At 38.0% G+C, this 13,848-nt stretch overlaps 1 protein-coding gene across 2 annotated transcripts in view; it reads right to left on the bottom strand.

Moving 5' to 3' along the window:
• The window catches only part of LOC122059670 (ribosomal RNA small subunit methyltransferase H), a 47,608-nt gene extending 43,893 nt beyond the window's left edge, over window positions 1-3,715 (bottom strand). For both annotated transcript variants that reach the window (XR_006134105.1, XM_042622620.1), the window contains exon 1: window positions 3,212-3,715. Coding sequence is in view for 1 of the 2 variants with exons in the window: in XM_042622620.1 (XP_042478554.1) it covers window positions 3,212-3,685 (474 nt within the window). In the remaining variant the exon portion in view is untranslated. The remainder of the gene's footprint in view (window positions 1-3,211) is intronic.
• Between the last annotated feature and the right edge of the window lie 10,133 nt (window positions 3,716-13,848).

The following is a 13,848-nucleotide window of genomic DNA, read 5'->3' as shown; positions in this document are numbered from 1 at the left end:
ATAGCTGTTGGTGTGCTTAATTTTCTGTTGGTCTGATTTCTTTGGTGTGTGGTTGGTAATTGGTTGTTCTTTGTTTAAAAGTTCCTGCAGTTGAGACTTGGTTAGACTCCCTATCCTAGTCCTACATTACTCCCCCATCGTAGTGTAAGGGATTTCCCAAGGAACAGGCTTATTGTTGTGTCTTGGGCTTTTTCCTCCTCCATCCTTCTTCCCCCCCTCCCCAGTAGCTTTGTTGTGCCCTTCTTTTGTTTGTTTGTGCTCTTGGGTGTTTTTTTCTGTTTGGCTTGATGTGAGCCTCCCCCCCCCTTGTATATTCTACTCTCTAGCGTAATTTAATTGTTTATTCATAAAAAGAAAAAGTTGAGCTGGAGGTTAGCTTCTAATAAGAAGAGCAATTGGGTTGATTGGGTCTACCCTAGGCTCCTCCGAAGAAGACTCTATCTGGACGTTCCCCTTAGCCTCATATGCTTCTTGGGTTTGGAAAAATACCAAAGCTCGTAATTTAATTGTTTATTCATAAAAAAAAAAAATTGAGCTAGAGGCTAGCATCTAATAAGAAGAGCAATTGGGCTGATTTCCTCTTAAGAAGGCTCTATCTGGACGTTCCCCTTAGCCTCATATGCTTCTTGGGTTTGGAAAAATATTAAAGCTCGTCCTTTTGCGTTTGGCTTTATATCCTGCTTAATTAACGATGGAGCCTTTACTAGGCTTTGGTTGGTTCCTTGGCATCCTCTCGGCATTCTTCTCCCTTTGATTGGTGATAGATCCATCTACTATTGGGGTTCTAACAGATTGCATTTGGTCTCCAATATCACTTTGGGTGATGATTAGGCTCCAATATCCCCCTCTACTGTGTTGAGTCCTATATGGGCTAGCCTCTTGAATATTTCCAGATTGCCTTCTGGTAAAGATGTTGATCATTTATTGCACCTTCTCCTCTATCATTTGGAAAAAAGTACTCAGTCGTTGCTGGCATTCCAGAAAGAGGCTTCTTCCTTTCAGCAGATAATGGATCTAGTTTGATATGACTTTTGTTGGCTCAACCATATGTGACACTAGGAAGTTTGCTTTTTGCGCCACCAACAACCACCTTTGGATAGAGCGTAATCTTCGTAGATGGACTTCCAACCCCTGCTCTTATAAGAAGATTTGGAATGCAATCTATTTTGACATCTCCACCAAACTTGGTTGCCTTAAATGGAGGCATGTTAGAGATACCCCTAGGAATAGGCATATTGTTGTTGCTTAGGGTCGCCCTGATTCTATTATAGGTCCCCCCTCCCCCGGTTGGTTAGTTTTGTTGCTTGATTTTGCTGCCCCCTCCTTATTCCTCTAGGGGTTTGTCCCTTGTGGCTTGGTGCATCACCCCATCTTTCCCCCATTGCATAATTTATTTGTTTATTCATCCAAAAAAAAAAAAAAAAAGGTGATCGGATTATTTGGTTCGCTTCCCCATCAGGTACCTTCAGTTTAAAGTCGGTTTGGGATCTCCTCATAATTCGAGGATCAACTATTCTTAGCGCAAGTTAGTTTAGTTCTCTTCCCATGTTCCCCATCACAGCTTTACAATTCGGAGAGTTTTCACCTCTTGCCTGTCGACTCAGTCCTTTCTTCTCTGAAGGTGAATCCCAATCCCTCCTCACTGCATCCTTTACTGGAATGCAATCGAAGATGTGGATCATCTCTTCATTTGTAACCCCTTCTTCTCCATGATTAGGTCTTGGCTCCTTGCTTGTTGTCAGTGAATTTGGGTCGATATGACTTTCAGAGGCTCTTCTCTTTGTGATTGTGTTGGTAAGCTTGCTTTTGGTGTAGCTATTTACCATATTGGGTTGGAGCGTAACCTCAAAAGATGGACTCCCAACTCCAAATCCTTCCAGCAGATTTGGGACTCCATCTCCTTCGACATCAGAAGCATGAATTTGTGAGAATAAACATATTGTAGCCTTTTGGAACCTACCTCACTCCTAATGTGGGGAGTGTCATTGTATATGATTTATTTCTTGTCCTTGTATATTCTCCCCTTTGGGGCCCCTTTTCTCTTCCGTAACGAATTTTTTTATTCACCCATAAAAAAAAAATTAAAAAAAAGCGAAAGAGGCACTTTTTTTTTTTTTTTTGGGGGGGGGGGGGAGGGGGAGTATGGACTTGAGTCAGGTAGGAGAGTACAGGGAGGTAATTAGATTGTTTTCAAATGATTATAAATGCTTCCACACAAAGACATATTTGAGTGTTGGATTACTGCAACAGTATAGCAGGGGTAGCCCCGCTCATGCTTTAGCAGCTGAAAATGATACATTTGATTCTATTGACCAAAATTTCCAAGCCCTTAATCATCTAAAACAGAAGAGTGAGTTTCATAATGCTGGGAGCCACTGTGTAAGATGAAGTCTGGTAAGGTCTATGGAACTCATTCTAATAGAAAGCTTACTAAGATTCCAGTGTTTTATGCCCCTCATGAAGTTGTACATAGGGGGCTAAGGGTAATTTTTCCTTCTTTGCTTGTAAATTATAGCAAAAGGTGATGGACCTACCTAGTGTTTTCTTATTCATTAAGGTTTTTGTGCGGTTATGGAATATTAGGAATTCTAATTAAATCCATAATCATACTGATATAGTAATGCATAGCCCATAAAAAGTTTGATGTGCCACCGTTCAGGACCCTCACCTGAACCAATCAATCATAAAACGAATCAACGATCATTATAAAATAAACAAACTCATTCAGACCTGATCCCACACCTAAAAGATATCCTAGAATCTAGAAATCTAGAGCAAAATTAAATATCTTCATTCTTCATCCAACACCTCAAAAAAGGAGTAAAATTTTTTAAACCATTATACAATAAAGAAAAAAATGGGGACAGGAACTTTGCCCCAGTATAGAGAGCACTCCTGGACTGTGGCTTCCGATGGGGCTGGCTCCCTCAAAAAATACCAGGTATGGAGTTGGCAAGAAAATTATGTGGCCATACATTTATATGATTAGCAAATTGATGAAATAAGAGGGCTAAAAAAAAAAAACATTAGCATGTTATTTCAACTATATACAATTTCAAAGGATTAGAGGTGCAGGAACTGGTAATTTTCAATGGGATGAGAACAAACATAAGGATAATTATGACTAGTGTTTGTAAATTGTAATGGAATCAAGATAATATGGTAGCAAAAGTAGGTGCAAAAGTTAAAGATCCAAGAGAAAGGGAATGACCGCAGAAGAGTGTCCTGCCGCTCCAACAGTACAGTCAACGAAAGAGTGGAGGGGTGGTCGATGGGGGTGAGGAGCAAACACCTCTAAGACGTCTCCCAGCATTACGGGGATGTGAGTGCAGCTACTGCCGTAGCGCTGGACATGCTCCCACATGAATTCCCTGTCAGAACGGGTCCTCCTCTTCACAAACGACTCCGCAACGGCAGACCATCCCGAATCATCTCGCTTCTTACTCTTATTTGAGTCGTCACTCTTCTTACTGCACTTCTTCTCCTTCTTATTCTTCTCATGGGTGATGCTGCGAGCGGAATTAAATGACTTCCCAGTGTTACATCGAGCGAGGCCTGGGTAAGTAGGAATCGAATTGAAGTGGAATGTCGACATTGCTCTTGATAGTGATAATGATGATGACGATAAGCAGCTGCAGCTGGGGCGGCCCAAGTACAATAAGAAGAGGTTTCTCGTGGTTGCCATTTTCCCACTTAGAGCTCCAAGTATTTTCTTCAGCTTTAAATAACAGTAATAAGTTCAGTAGATAGAATCCTACACTCCCGTTGTAGGAACCTTTCCTACCCGTCCATTTCTAAAGCCCAATAACTATCATGTGGATAATCATACGGTTGATCCCTCTTCTCCCTGGAGAGCTCTGTGATCTTGTATTGGCGTGTTCGCCTTCCTTACTTGCAACAAAAAAACAAAAGGTATATTATAATGCCACCCGCTAGAGAATATCACTATTTGACAAACAACCCTACATAATATCAAATTACGCTCGTACCTCCTATTTTCAGTCTCTGTTAAGTGAGGATTTGAATTGACATTTTTACCCTTTTGTAACACAAAATCAATCCAAACACCTTGATCTGTATTTAGGGCTTCTCCAATGATTTACAACCACTTCACCATCAACCTCAGAAGTTCCATGCCCATTGAGAACGTTGTCTTTGTGGTTAACAGGGATGGTGTCGGTGACTGTGATAGAAGCAAAGGAACTGGTTTTGGAAACTAATTCTTGAAGTTGTTGCAGAGCTCATCTAGGTAAAACGCGAAGGTGCGGATATAGGCAATGTAGTCCCCGGGGTTTGACGTTGAGATGTCACAGAAGTTGGAGAGGTTAAGGATCACATACTTTCTTTGTCCCACATCATCAAGTGTGTACTTGTTACACAAAGTATTCCATATATTAGATGCGTAGTCTAAGAAATTATATACATTGTAAAGATTATTGGAGAGTGCATTAAGAATACAATTCTTACATTGGAAGTTTGTTTGTACCCAAGCAATCCTTTTTGCATCCATAACTAGATCCTCACTTTGATCTAGTTTCGGTTCAAACAATGCAAAAGAAACTCCCAATTGAGTGAGAGCAAAGAACATCATTTGCTTCTACATTTAAAATTTTCTCCATCAAATTGAGTTATATGATCAAATTCATAATTGATTCTCAGTTTCTCCATTCCAGGTTGAATGGAATTTGCAATATTAGTTGCCCCAAGAATGATTTGAGATGCAATAAAACCAGTATTTGATAGTATCTCATTGGCAGCAAGATTGTCATTGATCCATCTTTATCAATGACCTCAATGGGTATTTCTTTGCCAGCCATATCTAACACAAAAAGAATTTAACACCTTAAGATTGTTGTAAAAGAATAAATAATAGAGCAGTGTTAGACTTATCTATAATGTAATGAGACTGTAAATGATGTACAAACCTTGAGTTATAGTCCTTATATGTTGTAGAGATCAGGCACTGTAGTTGAAGTAGAAGATTCCGTATACAGGTATAGTAGGGTGAAGTAGTATGTATATATTCTCCTTAAGGTATTAAAGAGCCCCTAATTTGTACATACAAGGTTGACAATTCGTATAACAATATATAGACATACATTGTAACCCACGAAATTACTCTCTAAATTTGTTATATTTGTCTTGTCACGTGTGAGTGTATGTACGTATGTATCTATACATATAGGTGTGTCCCTTGTATAATACACATGTACTGATAAGTAAGTACACACCGATGCGTGATTGAAGAAACACTGTGGCAACCCCCACACATGAGAAAGTAGAGAGACTTCATTCTAAGGAATCCTATGACTAATTCCTATATATATATATATAGGAATTAGCCTTTTATATATATATATATATATATAAGAATTAGCCTTATATATATATATATATATATACACAACAACAACACAACTTAGCCTTATCCCAACAAAGTTTCCAATGTGGGACTAAACTTAAGTTGCTTCACTAGTAACAAATAACTCAAAAGAAGAAAAAAATTGTTTTTAAACTTAAAACTCCAACATTCTCAGATGGTAAAACTACCAAGATGGATTCACCATGTGTATGGCATATGTATGATTTTTCAAAGGCCTAAGAGAAGATTGATTTCAGTTCCTTTACACAATAATCCTAAAAGAACTTAAACATCAATCTTGGTACAGTGGACTGGTATCGTCGCCATAGCCCATGTATGAACATAAAGAAAACCAGCAAAGGTTTCCTTGACATATAATATTGGTATAGTCAGTCTTCTTTAGGGAAATTTTTTTTTTTTTTTTTTTTTTTTTAACTAAGGAGAAAGCAACTATTACAAAGACGTATACCACAAATCCCAATGGAAAAAAGTTCCTGAGTAAAAGGCCCTAAATATAGAATATTCAACAGATAAACTCCTACTCACTCAATGTAGCAACAACCAACCAAAAAGAAAAAATCACTATGTTTGCTATTGATGACAAAATAAAAAGGAGAGAGAGAGAGGAGAGATGGGTCAACAATCAGAGGGACTCACCACCTTACCTTGGCCTACTTGGTTCACTAAAGAACATCTGTTTCTGTTTGCTACGAAGAGAAGTTTTTCAAATGAAAATCGCATTGGGTTCTCTGGCATCTCACTCTTTTTGGTTGGTAGAGACCCAACAGAGGGAATGATACTCCGAAATAAGGAAACCCCTCTTCAAACACGGTGGGGTGATGAGCAGAGAGATATGGAAAAATATGGCTAGCTACTCATAATCAAAGAAAAGGAATAGGGAAAATTGCATGTAACACACCCCTAAAAAAAAAACTAAATTACATGTGAGAGTCATTTTTTCCTTAAACTACTTTCGCTTCTAATTTTTGTGATGACGTTAACTTAGAGCCTGTGAAAATATGAAAAGACAATAATAACCCTCTTAGTTATCCCTATTTACCTTTTGAAACTCGCAGCTGAGCTACAGGCTAACCCGGAAATGGATCATGAAGCAATGACTGCTATACTGCGTAAGAATTATTGGGTTGGTTGTGATATTCCATACATGAAGTTTTATAGAACCCACCAAATTGCATTGGAAAAGAATGAAGGTAGTCACTTTAAGTCCTATTCATTTTTACCGGCATATGGTGAGCTAATCTTGCAGAGGAACCCTAGAAGTATTTTTAAACTCTATTTTGAGCACAGAAATGATATGAGAGCACCACTAATATTCCAGAGATTGTTTATTTGCTTCCATGCTTGTAAAGAAGACTTTGTGAATGGTTGTAGACCATTTATAGGGCTTGATGGTTGCCACTTGAAAGGTAGATATGGTGGTGTGATGTTATCAACCATAGCTGTTGATGGGAACAATGAGGTGCTACCACTTGCTTATGGTGTAGTAGAAATTGAAAATAAAGCTAGTTTGAGATTTTTCATATAATGTTTATATGAAGCATTGGGAACTGCTAGTGACAACACTGCATTGCATTTATATCAGATAGCCAAAAGGTATACCATTTTATTTGAACAATGGTTGGCATTCCTTTTGTTCGTTGTGAATGGATAGTAATTAATTACTTGTTTTATATGTTGCATAGGGACTGGCAGATGTTATTCAAGAGAGCTTCCCCAATCTCATATGATATTGTAGTAGACACCTTTGTCAGAACTTCAAGGAAAAGTATAATGGTCTTTTATTAAAGAAGTATTTATGGGTAGCTTCTATAGCACCAAATTTGCATCTATTTCAAAATGCAATGAATTCCATTAAGGAGATCAACAGTAAAGCTTACGAGTGGTTGAAGAAAAAGTCACCAACATTCTGGTATCGACATGCATTTGACGTGGGATGTAAGAATGATGCAATTACAAACAACATGACTGAAAGCTTCAACAATTGGATTGGATCACTATGGAGTAAACCCATCTTGACTTTGATTGATAGTATCAGGATTAAGGTGATGGAAAAATTGAACAAAAGATATTATCAAAGTCGTTCTATTGAGGGGACTGTCACTCCTAATGTCAAGAAGAAGATATCGGAAGTATATGCACTCTCGAGACAATGCAAGGTTTTCCTAGGTAATACAGATGAATATGAGGTGGCAGATTCATTCCAAAGAAAACATGTGATAAAGTTGAAGCTACGAAGTTGTGGGTGCAAAGTGTGAGAAAGGTATACCTTGCAAGCATACAATGGCTGCTATTGCCCATAAGAGGGAAAAAATGGAAGACTATTGTGCAGTGTACTTCACAAAGGATAACTACATGAAAACATATCAACATATGATATGTCCCACTCCAAATGTGTCTGAGTTAATAATTGGGTCACTACTAAGTGTTGTCCAACCTCCACTTCTAAATAGACCAATAGACAGACCACATAAGAACAGGAAAAGGGAACCTGGTGAGGCACCTCCTGCTGACTTTAGGAAAAATCAAAATCTCTCAGATGTGAAATTTGCAAGATAGCTGGCCACAAAACTTATAAGAGAGAGGAATCTAAAGGAAAAAAGAAGAGTTCTTCAAGTTGCACAACTGTGGCTGAAAAGGTATTTTACATTATCTATTTCTTACACTTTGATTTTATACTTATAATATGCATCAATATGCACTCCAAATTCCATTGTTCATTTTTTTTACAAAGTAAAAGGGTGAATGATGACCAAGATGATGCAAGCTTATCTCGAAGGGTTACTAGGTCATAAATTTTTACAACCACTGAAGTTGGTGATTCTGTACAAGCTAGACTTAAAGGAAAAATGACAGATAAATGGGAGAAGAGGAAAGCAAGCAAGAAGAAGTAGGAGATGGTGATAGAACATGAAGAGTCCTGGAGTTTTAATTATGTTTTGAGTCATAGTGTAATTTGAACAATTAATGTATTGAGTCATGGTGTAATTTGAACAATGGATGTTTTGAGTCATGGTGTAATTTGAACAATGGATGTCTTGAGTCATGGTGTAATTTGAACAATGAATGTTTTGAATCATGATGTAATTTGGACAATGAATGTTTTGTATGTGGTGTTTCATTTGGCGTGTAGTATGTGATGGATTTGTGGAGCAGGATATTTTATTTTGGACTTCCTATTTTTTAATCAACATATTAGGTATGTGTGTATGTGATGGATTTGTGAAACATGGATTTCTAAAATGATATTATGTATCTCAGGTATATCCAAATGTTAATATTATAGGAAAATGTTGTCCTCATTTTCTAATATTTTTTTTTTCATTAACAGATTCTAGTTTTGATTCACATATACGTATGGAAAGCTCAATGGTAGAAAGACGATAATATTCTAATTACCATATTCAATTCAATTATATATTTCTTCAAAAAGTTCCATACTAGGTTTATTCCACTTAAAATCCTAAACAACCATCTCAACCATCTCGACCATCATTACCATCCCAACAAAAGCTTCTAAGCCTTTACAACAATTGCAACCAATAGAACAACCACAATACATAAAACAACTTGTCCAACAAGCTTCGATTTTTCATTGAATTTCTCTAACTGCTTTAATCTTATCCTCAAACTACGCATCTCATCCTTCAACTATTGAAAATCAGGAGGACTGGGGTTGTTTAATGGTGCACTTCTGACTGGTGTCACATTCACAAGCTCATACTAAGAAAAAAAATTCACATTTCTTTTATTGTATAATATCTGAATAGGTGTAGTAGAGTTTGCTGGGATTATCTTTGGATCCGATACCTTAACTATAGCTCTTTTATGACATTTGCATGTAACGTTAACGTACCTCCGACCATCGGCTTGGTTCATGGAAGTTACACTACAAGTAAACATCGTATTTGCAATACCAATAAGTTTAAAATCAATTAGATATACCAGTATTTTTAAATGGAAAATACTGAACCTTTTAGTTCACTTAAGCACTTGAAAAATCTCAGCAGATAAATGTTTTTCCTATTTTATATCTCATATTTCCCAACCAAAAAAATAAAAAAGGGATATAGAAATTTCTTGTAATTCGCTTAACTTGTAAGTAAAAACTTCAGAAAAAGTCCCAACTCCCAACCATTGCACTATCACAGTATAAACTTATGCTCAACCCCCCCCCCCCTAACCAAAAAATAAATAAATAAATAAAAACAAAAACAAAAACAAAACAAAACAAAAAATAAGAAAACAACATTACATAGAACATAAGTGTGATTTACAATTAAATAAGAAAAGAACATTAGATAAATTTCCCCACAAAACCGGCACACAAATGACTCATAGAACCAACACACTTGATAGCCCAAACTCCCTAGTTGAGCATAGTTTGTGTTGGCTTGTCTGGCATACTCTTCTTTAAATGCAATGCTTATAGGACACTAAGAGATCTTATTGGACTAATATCAGAACATGATTACACTTAGACAATTCTTAAACAATCAAACATAATAGGGTGAAGAAACAAGGAAAGAAAAAGAAGCATAAACTCAACTAGTAACATAAGAAGACACGTCTACCAATCACTGATCATAATAGAACAGAAATAAGAGTCTAGTCATTGGCGTCTTCTGTCCTAACATGCAAAACACTACTGGGAACCAACCAACCAACCATCCTCATATAAGGCTTGTGAATGGCTCCTCATTGCTGCATTTTAGTACCGGTCAGCTTCAGGAGGAAGTTTTGTCACTTTCATTCTCTCTATACCTCAAACAAAAATATTTTGCTTTGATTGCTGGTATGTCATTTAGAAGGGCTTCAAGAGGGGATCTAGCTTTCCAGTTTGCTTGTGGAATTAATTTTACTTATAGGAGTGGAAGGTGAAATCTATTGGAATATATGTATGATCAATTATGTTCTGCAAAACACTATTGCTTAATTCTGCACCTTGGATATCTCTAGCAGTGGTTGAGTTAGTGCTGGGAGTGGCTCCTTCAGTAGTACAATCATGATTTTGATCACCATTGTGTCCTACGAAAAGCTCGCTCTCGACATCGACCCCTTCCAAAATATGTATTGGGCCTTCATTAGTCTGATTTATGGGAGATTGGTCATAAGGAAAGTTAAATTAAGTAAGCGGCCATAGTTTTCATTCTCTTGCTTGTGAAGCTGGCCTGTGGGACAACCTTCACTGGACTTCCCTCCGTTGGTTACATCTCCACTGTTTATTTTTGTGTCATGCCCATTTTCAACAATAGTTATGTTGGTTACATTGGACTAATAGAACAACAAATCATATTTATAAAATGATTGATCCTAAATTGCAAATGGTGTGTCATCATTTTGACTTACCTGAGAGCATTTAAGCACCATTTCATAAAAAAAAAAAAAGTGCCACACAACAGAAGATGAAGGTTATTCATCCCCAAACACAAAAAAATGCCCAAAACCCTGGATTTATCTCCCAAACACAGAAGGGAGAGAGATGCTCACCAGCATTGTATGGCACCTTCTCCACCTGAGTTTGCTTGCAGAGTGGGGCGATTTGCAGAGCTCTCACCTCCATCTTCTCCAACGGTTATGCTTTAGGGATTTGATTTGAGTGGTTTGTGTATATTAGTATAAAAAGGTATAATGGTCCTCTCATATAAAACTAACATACTCACATCGTCAATGCTAGGGGAGGGGGTTAAACTGTTCAAACTCTTGGATCCACATGTAATTTTAAACTATAAGGAGAGGGGGGGCATAATTTCCCATTTTTTTTAATGATATTGAGAAGTCAAAATACTATTTTTGAGCCACATATACTAGTTTAGCTCAAAATGAAACCGTTTGACAGATCGATCTATTGGGGCCGCCTCTCAAATGCTTTTCTTCAAAATTTTAAATTAATTTCCAAGGGGTTTTTTGAACTTTTAGTTCAAATTAACAAATGACACATCTTTTTGTTGCTGATTTGAGAAATTATTTGTTTCCAAGCTTCATCACTTCCAAGGATATGAACAACAATCACTGAGAATATGGAGTAGAAATCACAAAATTAAAGAACTTTTAGTTTCAAAAGATGTTTGCAAGGTTTTTCCTTCCACCGCCATAGCATATTTGCATTTTTTTTTTTTAATGGTGAAAGTTGAGCTCACGATCCCTAAAAATTGCAGGTGTTGAACCTAACGTAGGGTCTGAGTTGGGTGTGGAGAGGATTGGACAATTGAAAGAAATAGGATTCTTTCACCCAAAGGTTCTGATGCTGGAAAATCGTGTCACCGCCATAGCATATTTGCATTAGGGTGGAGGTAGAAGGCGATGGGTGGCTACAGGCAGGGTTGAAATCGTTTGCAATTCCCATCTCGTACAATTCCGTGCAATACCACCTTCAGGCGGTGACACGTGTATTGATACCAATACAATGGTCCAGATCTGGTACAATTAATAAAACATTAAATCAGTGAAAAGGCATTTAAATCAGATCTGGACCATTGTATTGGTATCAATACATGTGTCGCTGCCTGAAGGTGGTATTGCACGGAATTGTACGAGATCGGAATTGCAGACGATTTTTTTCGCTACAGGCGAGGTTGGCAGAGATGGTTTTGCGGAGTGAGGAAGGTGCCATGGCATTCACAGATTGCAAGGGTATAGGGAGGGAGTGGAAGGCAAGGGAGAGAGAAATTGCACCTGCAATTAGTGTTCATTCCCTAAACTTTGGGAGGAGGGGCTGGGGTGGGAGAATTGGATGGCCACATGGGCCAACAAGAAAAGTTGTGTTGTTGACTCAAATTCTCACTCATATCAACAAACACGTCCTAACTACCACTAAGGTGGTAAAATCCGTACAACAATCTTTTTTGGTAAAGATCTGTGCAACAATCTCACTCCATCAAAATCCCTTCAATCAAATGGGCCTTAAGTGTTTGGTTAAGTGGGGTGGAAAACTTAACGAACAAGTTCATTTAATGAAATAATTATTGACTGCTGATGTGGCAGTTAACTTTTCCCACCCCATTCACTTTTAAAGTCCTACTGATGCTTAGTGGAAAAGTTGTTTTCTGTCCATCTCTCTCCTTCTATTTCGTCATTTTCTTATAGATTTCCACTTCATTTCCATTTCATCTCTTTCTTATATAGGTGCATCCCATAAAAAATTATATATTACATTATTTCATTTCTTTTCCTTGTCAAGCCAACCCACAACATGTGGGACCAACTCTCACAATTTTTTCACCAATTTTTATTGGGGCATTTGAGTTCAAAAATATCCTGTTTTTATATTTTTTGAATTATCCCTCAAGATTCCATTTCTTTGGCTATGAGTCTGGACAGTAGGAGCTTGGCTACTACCAAAATTTTGTTCGATACAGAGAAGGGAGAGGAGAAAAGATTATCAAGGCTTTAAAACTTAGAGGTCGTTTGGTAGTGTTCATAAAAAACGTTTCTAGCGTTTTTTCGTGTTAATAGAACCAAAAAAGGCAAAAAACCGTTTGGTAAATTAAAGCTCCATTTCTGTTTTTTTGAAACTCAAAGTGTATAAAAAATGAAAAACCCTCGATTTGACGAAACACCTCAGAGGCTGTTCTGTCGGTGGTGTTTCGTTTCAAACTAATATACTTGAAACATTCGTTCCCGACGGTCCGCGACAGAGAGAGGAGAGCAGAGAGGAGAGAAGCGAGAACCCAGCTCGTGACCTGTAATACCCTGCTTCTTAAACCCGGTCTGATTTCGCGGTTGAACCGGTTTAACCATGCAGGAACCGAACCAGAGGGAGTTAGAGCAGGTTCCTTATGGGCTATGATGGCACGGGTGACCTTAAACACCGGCTGGCTTGACAAGTCCGAGCCAGTGCCAGAAGAGACGGGAGTGCCCAAGCCGTGTACATGCACCTACCATAAGGCCATGTACGGATAAAGCAGGTATTATAGCTGTATTTTAAGGTATATACGTATACTACATCGTATGTCAGGGGTGGGGTTCGTGCCGAGGCCCGGACCCTGTCAAAATCCCAAGTTTTGGCCCTCAGGTGGGCGGACAGGTGGGTGCACCCACCCACCTGAGTGACCCATCCATGTGATCTTCAACTCTAGATCTACAGTTAGAGGTAAGCAAAGTTGGATTCTTTGAACATTCACCATACCCAAGCTTAAACCCTTGATTCGAGTAGGGTTTCTTGAGATCTTGTAAATCCCCTTTGAAATGATGAATCTAAGGTTTAATAGATGATTTATGTGTTGATCTTGAAGGATTTGAAGAGGTATTGACAAGGTGGAAGAAGCATTGTGGGTTTGAAGTGATTTGGAGGGTTTGAGGTTGTTCTTGAGCAAAGAAGGTAAGATGGGTTCCCATCCCTTGAATCTAACCTAGATCTAGGTTAGAACCATCCTATAAGACCTTGAAGGTGTGAAGAATGGGTTGGGAAAAGCCCCATTTGAATCCCCAAAGAATGGAGAAAGTTGGGAAGAAACAGGGTGTTTCCC

Source organism: Macadamia integrifolia, chromosome 13, assembly GCF_013358625.1.
Source record: "Macadamia integrifolia cultivar HAES 741 chromosome 13, SCU_Mint_v3, whole genome shotgun sequence".
In the NCBI taxonomy this organism is placed as follows: domain Eukaryota; kingdom Viridiplantae; phylum Streptophyta; class Magnoliopsida; order Proteales; family Proteaceae; genus Macadamia; species Macadamia integrifolia.
The sequence above is the reverse complement of the archived record's forward strand: the minus strand, read 5'-3'. Positions and strand labels throughout refer to the sequence as shown.